The 6264-nt window shown below is 49.4% G+C and overlaps 1 protein-coding gene across 1 annotated transcript in view; it reads right to left on the bottom strand.

The window, feature by feature from the left end:
• The window catches only part of LOC119090085 (histone H3.3-like), a 10573-nt gene extending 4977 nt beyond the window's left edge, over window positions 1-5596 (bottom strand). Inside the window, exons 1-3 of the mRNA XM_037212879.1 lie at window positions 5591-5596; window positions 4148-4161; window positions 3371-3381 (exon numbers count right to left, since the gene is read on the bottom strand). Of these exons, the coding sequence (XP_037068774.1) occupies window positions 3371-3381; window positions 4148-4161; window positions 5591-5596 (31 nt within the window). The remainder of the gene's footprint in view (window positions 1-3370; window positions 3382-4147; window positions 4162-5590) is intronic.
• Between the last annotated feature and the right edge of the window lie 668 nt (window positions 5597-6264).

Here is a 6264-nt window from a genome sequence, read left to right as displayed (position 1 = left end):
ATCTTAAAAAACGTCTCTCCACCTGCCAGGTGCCTATTGGAAGCCATCAAGCGAGCCTTTCCTTATCGTGCCGCGGCAGCTTGGAACTGTCTGCCCCCGACCACCACTACGCCTTTATCTCTGAATTTTGAGGGATTAAAAACTAGTATTTCAAAACACAAATGTTGAGGCTACGCACGTTAGTTTTAAACCTTTGCTGGTCACCTGTGTGCTCGTATTGTATTTTATCGTATCGCACTTATCGTACCGTATTTTTTCGCACCGCATTCTTATTAGCATATTTTATAGTCTAAGTCTTCTTATCATATTTTATAGTCTTAGTCGTAGTATCGTGTTTCATAGTACATTTTGTAGCATCGCCTGCTATGATATGTTTTGTGTTTTTGTAATATGTTGCTGTTGTGCGTGCGTGATGTAAGACGTGAAGCTAGCAAACGTTGTAACGAACCAAAACCTGAAAAGCCACCTTGTGGATGGTTGTCGAGGGAGTAAAACACCAAATATAAGTCAATGTTTTTTATTTTTGTTACTACTTATTTTTGAACAACATATTCGTCCTGCCAGGAGGGGAGAGGGTGATGCGACGCTCCCCTCCCAGCCCAAGTTCCTTTGACGATAGCATCAAAAACAAAATTGACACCAAAAACTATTTCTGACTTCGGAGTAGTGAGGATTTTTACACTCCTTGACAAGAGATGAGAATACCACAGCTGGCTTTCCCCTTCACTACATCATTGGCTATCATATACATTTCTAGCAGCCAAGATTCATCTCAGCAAAAAGGTTAAGCTCTGAATAATTGCTTAAATGCTGACAAAGCATTAATGAAATAACTGCATATTGAGCAGGGGCATGGCTTTTGAAACAGGTTGAGAGAGGAGTGAAAAATCATGCAATCAACTCCCAAGATATGGATGTTTCCCTGAATGTCACACCTCTTCACAAACTAAAGGAATGTGGTTGGAGCCCTCAACTGGATATGCAACTAGGTACACTCCTGATTCGTTGATCTAAGTGACTGGTAGCCATTCTCAAACAGGACAGCAGGAAAAATAGCATAAATTGGCACCTGAGCCTATTCTCACCTCCTGTTATTACCCTCAATTATAGCTGCCATCAGACTTCAACATCGAGCCCACGGTTATTTTCCAAGGGAGGAAGGCTGGTCCCTTGTGCGTGCTGCAGTAAGTCAACATCCTTTCTAGCATCCTTTCTAGCGTCTTGCAAAAGGCAGTCTGCATGATCACAGGTCAGTTTCTGCCTTGATGGGATCATCTCGCCGACTTACTCTGAACTACCGATGTCTCTCGTCGCTGAGGACAGGGTGCTGAATCGCGGTACTGCCAACGAAGTACACAAGGTCCGACAATTAAACCCTAGATAGGTATTCATGACACTGCAATGCGAATGCCGCTTGCAAAGTCGCGGCACGTTGAACGTCACCGCCCACCTCATATCATTCACATCGCAGCTATTAAAACAGCCCCTTGTGCCCAGATGAATTCCTACATCTAGATTGTTTTCGCATTTTATACTATCTAGTTTGGGACACTGAGAGTCAGCTGGTAAAGCAGTGAATTGGCCGACCAGCCGGCCCATAGGAAATACATTGATTTGTCGAGTCGAGTGACCAACTAAAAATCACAGTATATTTTTGTCGTCGGGTTGGAATGAAACTAAAAAAAGTACCATGGTACTGTAGGATACGGAAAAGGTATTTACGAAAAGGTTTGCTTGCGTTGTGTGATGAAATGCATTGCCATGGAAACATACTATGTATATATATATATATATATATATATATATATATATATATATATATATATGAAGGCCTTATATTAAGTTCTGCAGGGTGCGCCGCGCTATTTTGTCGTGGTCGTCACCATAATTTTCTATCAAAGGCATTTTGGCACCAGACGTCGCGTGAAAATATACATCTTTGTCGCCGACCTTAGTTGAGTTGGCACGTTTCACCGCACCTGGCGACCATCCCACGGCGCATGTGGGCAGTTCGCAATGAGACGCCACGCCCACCCCCGACGACAGAGGTTCAATGTACGTTATTCTGACGACGCCTGATAACTGGGCTTGGCTGATGGCGCGACATTTGGAGCGTCACAACCGGCCAGGCGCGTGCTACCAGCGCTGCTCCACTTGGGGCTGTGCATAATGCAGTGTCAGAGCCGCGCCTGCCCGCACCGGCGCTGCCGCGAGCGCCTGTGCCTGGTACTGCGATTGGGGGGGGGGGGGGGGAAGGCCACTGGCTTACGGCGCGACTAATTGGATGGTGAGCGCTGACTGCTGTCACGTCTGGATGGACAGTCAACTTAAGGCTTCCGAGCTTTGGGCAAGCTTGCCTCACGGAAATAAAGAAATGTCCAGTACTCTTATTCGTTTAATCACACAGTTCGATAACGGTGGAACATCCTGTGGACACCTGGAAGTTTTTGTACGTGCGGCGTGGCTCAAGTTCTTCCGGTATATTCGGAGCATTTCGTTTTTCAAATCCTTTGGTTTTAACATTGTCCACCGATACGATGAGCCCTGCTGGATACATCGAAGAATCTCATATGCCACTGGGACAGCTTGATGTTTTGGTTTAACCAGTTCCTCCACGTTTATGAAATGTCATCTATTACCAGCATGCGCATTCATACAGTCAAAAAACTGAACGTGCCTTGCGTTTAGTTATTCTAGGTTCTATATAGGTATATCTAGGTTAGTTATTCTAGGTATTCTATATAAGTTATTTGTATTTCATCGTTCTTGTTCATATCTAGGAAAGTTATTGTAACGTTAAGAAACACGAACCAACGGGGTGGAGCGCGGCCTTTTATGAAAGTAGTTGAGAGACTCATTTCTGGCAACTGAAATGCTGGATCACCCAGTAATATAATATTTTCCTTAACAATCCACAGTTATCGCTGTTAGTGTTTTCGGGTGCAAGCAACACCGTGATTTATGTACTGGGACATCCAAGTAGCTTTTAAGTACGTTATGCGTGATATGTGATATGCACGCCAGCACAAATGTATGTATGAAAACGACCCACACAGCCAGCGCGTGGTCGTTGCATCACCAATACTGCACCAAAGCCCTCGAACGTGCGCACCAATTGCGCTGTCTGTTGCTCAGCCCCCCTGACAATGCGTCCAGCTCGGCTTTCCGCAGCACTCTCCCGGGAGGCCGGTATGACGTCATCGTGCCAGGTAAGCTCGGGTGACGTCATTGCTCTCCTCCCTCTCCCTCTCTCTCTCTCTCTCTGCTCCTGGGCGGCCGGCCGGTGTATTGATTTTTAACCTGAATGGAGCAGGCGCGGCGGCGGCGGCGGCGGCCGCAGTAGCCGCAACAGGAAAACTGGAGCAGGCACCGGTGGCGGGGCTGGTCCAGAGGCCGGCTCAGAGTGGTCGAGGGAGAGGAGGGGGAGGGGGGGGGGGGCGGCCGGAGATGGAACGGGATCGCATGGTTGCTCTCGCCAGCCGTTCGATCAAGATGGATCCGGCGCTTTGTGCCAGAGACGGGCGCTAGGGTGGACGCAACGCTTCTGCTTTGAGTCCTAGGATGTCCGGCAGAGATCATATGTGAAATCAGCTCGAATGAAACGTCTCCAGTATCAGAGCGGGTAAAACGGTGAGAGTACAAACGCATCAGGAAGAGCTGGTTAATGGAATCTACCCAGAAAAACGGTCTCGATGGAAAGAATGCAATGTGAAAAGACGAGGAGTACAGCTAAAAATAATGTTAAGCACACTATAGCAGCATCAGAACATCAAGTATCGCTGCTTGAGGTAAATGTGTACCTAGTCCAAGTTAACCAGATGCGTGCCCTAATGTTTTACATTCTTTGCAGCCCCCTGGGTTGTTCCCTGCTGAACCCCACGCTCTTTATCGGTGTGCGGCGTTGCTGGACCCAGCACGCACTCCTAGAACAGCTCCAGTGCCGCCGCGCTACCCAAGACCCAAGCCGGAGGGAAGAACCAACCCGCCACTGATGTCCACTGTCCTAACCGGTCCAGACAGGTCCAGATTGACCGGACCGGTCCAGACCGGTTCAGACTAACCAAACTGGTCCAGACTGACGAGACTGGTCCAGACTGTCCAGACCGGACCGGTCTGTCCAGACGGGTCCAGGCCAGTCCAGACTGACCGGACCGGTCCGGACTGACCGGACCGGTCCAGACTGACAGGACCGGTCCAGGCTGACCAGACCGATCCAGATTTATCAGACTGGACCAGACTACCCAAACCGGTCCGGGCTGTTATGACTAGTCCAGACCGGTCAGGGCTGTCCAGACCGGTTCAGGCCGGTCTGGACTGTGCAGAACGGTCCAGACCGGATCGGACTGGCCTGGCTAGACTGCGTCCGTGGGTGAGCGTGGGGTTCGTGGCACGTAATTGAAAAAAGAAGTCTCCGAGGTCTCCACAGCGACCGCAGTTGACCTTTTGTGCCCTTTGGTTCCGCTGATTTAAGTCGCAAAAATATGTCATGGGCTCAAAATGAGTCACATATAAGCATTGTTGCATGTGCGTCAACGCACCTGTAAGCGTTTCATTCCCAACCCATGATCTTCAGATCGAATTGCCAGTCTTGATATTTAGAGGTTTCAATGGCATTGTGAGCCAGCCTAACAAGGGCTCCGATGGCGCGTGGGGTGTCGACACGATCGCCCCTCCCTGCTGCACGCGGCGCTGAATAATCTAACGGCAGCGAGTCAAACTGGGCCGGTGGACCTGACGCCAGCGGCGGGCGTTGCGAACCGCTCGTGAATGCTGCACGAGCGGAACAAGCCGCCAGGGAGCAGCGGGCGCCGGCAGCGGCGCGTTCAGAGGATGGACCGCAGGGGCCCGCGGTCAGCGTCTGGCATCGACGCTGCGGGAATCCTTACAACCGGAGGTGGAGCGCGAGCTCCTTCTTGACACCAGAATATTTCCATGTCGTCTGGTGGGATCGCCATGACCTGAATGATCGCCGCTGATGAGTTCGAAGCGTCTTAGTTTCGGATGAGCATGGGGTTAAGGGAGTATCCTTCACTCCTTGTGAAATGTTAAAGGGAGTGCTCCACATTTGTTGTGTGCTCCACACTGGTTTTGAACTAAAATAACCATCTTGAAGATAATTCGGTGCAGCCCACAGCCCTGCCCTTCTTAAGACCTAAATTCCTATAACTTTTTAGCTACACGCCAACGAAATTGTGCAGACTTTTTGTGCCGACTATTCCAAGTTCACCCAGGGATTCACAATGCCATGATATCGTCATTGAAATCTTGCCATTCCATTGGCCATGCGACGATCAGGCCAATCAAAATATAACTGTTGAATCGTTCATATCTGTCGTTCGTGAGCGCGATTTCCAAATAGAACGGTCGCCAACTGCCTCTTGACCAATGTTGTGCAAGGTGCGATGACGGTATCGGTGACGCGCTGAAGATCGTATTAACTAAACAGAGAAAGTTTGCTGTCTAGAGGAGCCTTTTCCAATTAAAGCTATGCAAACAGTTATAAATGAACTTATTTCATTATGTCTCATGCTTGCTGCAGCATCTTCGAATATGGAGCACTTCCTTGAATTGCGTTGTCTCTAGCGCTTACCGTCATAGTTGCAAGTAAAAGCTTTCTGGAAACGTATCGACTTGGCCTGAATGTGAATGTGGAGCACCCCCTTTAACATGGGCAAGTCTAAGCAGGGAACTCCCTGACGCAGAAAAGATAAAAACCTCAACAACCGCACTGAAAATATCTGCCAGCCTGGGGCTGCTTCATTCACTAAAAATGCGTCGCGGGGAAACCGAATCATCCGTCGTCAACGTAAAAATACTTTAACGTTGACTGCGGGCCTGGGCATTTTTCGCCGCTATGTCATCCCCGAGGCAGTTCACCTGCTCCTCCAAACCCTCGTAGATACACGGATTAGTGTTAACCTGCTCGGGAGTGCGCCGTACAGCAGCAGCCCTGTGCAGTTCAAAAGTCCTTGAAGTTTGCCGCTCCTGCTGTTACTACTAGCAAAAAGCGCAGCAATACTTCATGGTTGTCCGGCCGCTGCGCTGGTCAGACTTGCACGAACTCATCTGACAGAGAGATGCAGATTTTCGGGGAAAGCTCTGCACACAGGTGGGGAGCCTGCCGCATTGAGTCAGATGTTGGCGTCTCGCACCCAGATGTAGTCCCGTCTAACACATGATTCCGCGTGGAGTGTCCTGCTTTCTCGCCGCAGGCTTGAGTTGGCTCGGTCGGAAATAGAGCTTTCCGCGAAGGCCAATCAGCCT

This window comes from Pollicipes pollicipes, unplaced genomic scaffold (assembly GCF_011947565.3).
Source record: "Pollicipes pollicipes isolate AB1234 unplaced genomic scaffold, Ppol_2.1 Scaffold_3087;HRSCAF=3621_pilon_pilon_pilon, whole genome shotgun sequence".
Lineage (NCBI taxonomy): Eukaryota > Metazoa > Arthropoda > Thecostraca > Pollicipedomorpha > Pollicipedidae > Pollicipes > Pollicipes pollicipes.
This window is presented reverse-complemented; position numbering and strand designations above follow the sequence as displayed.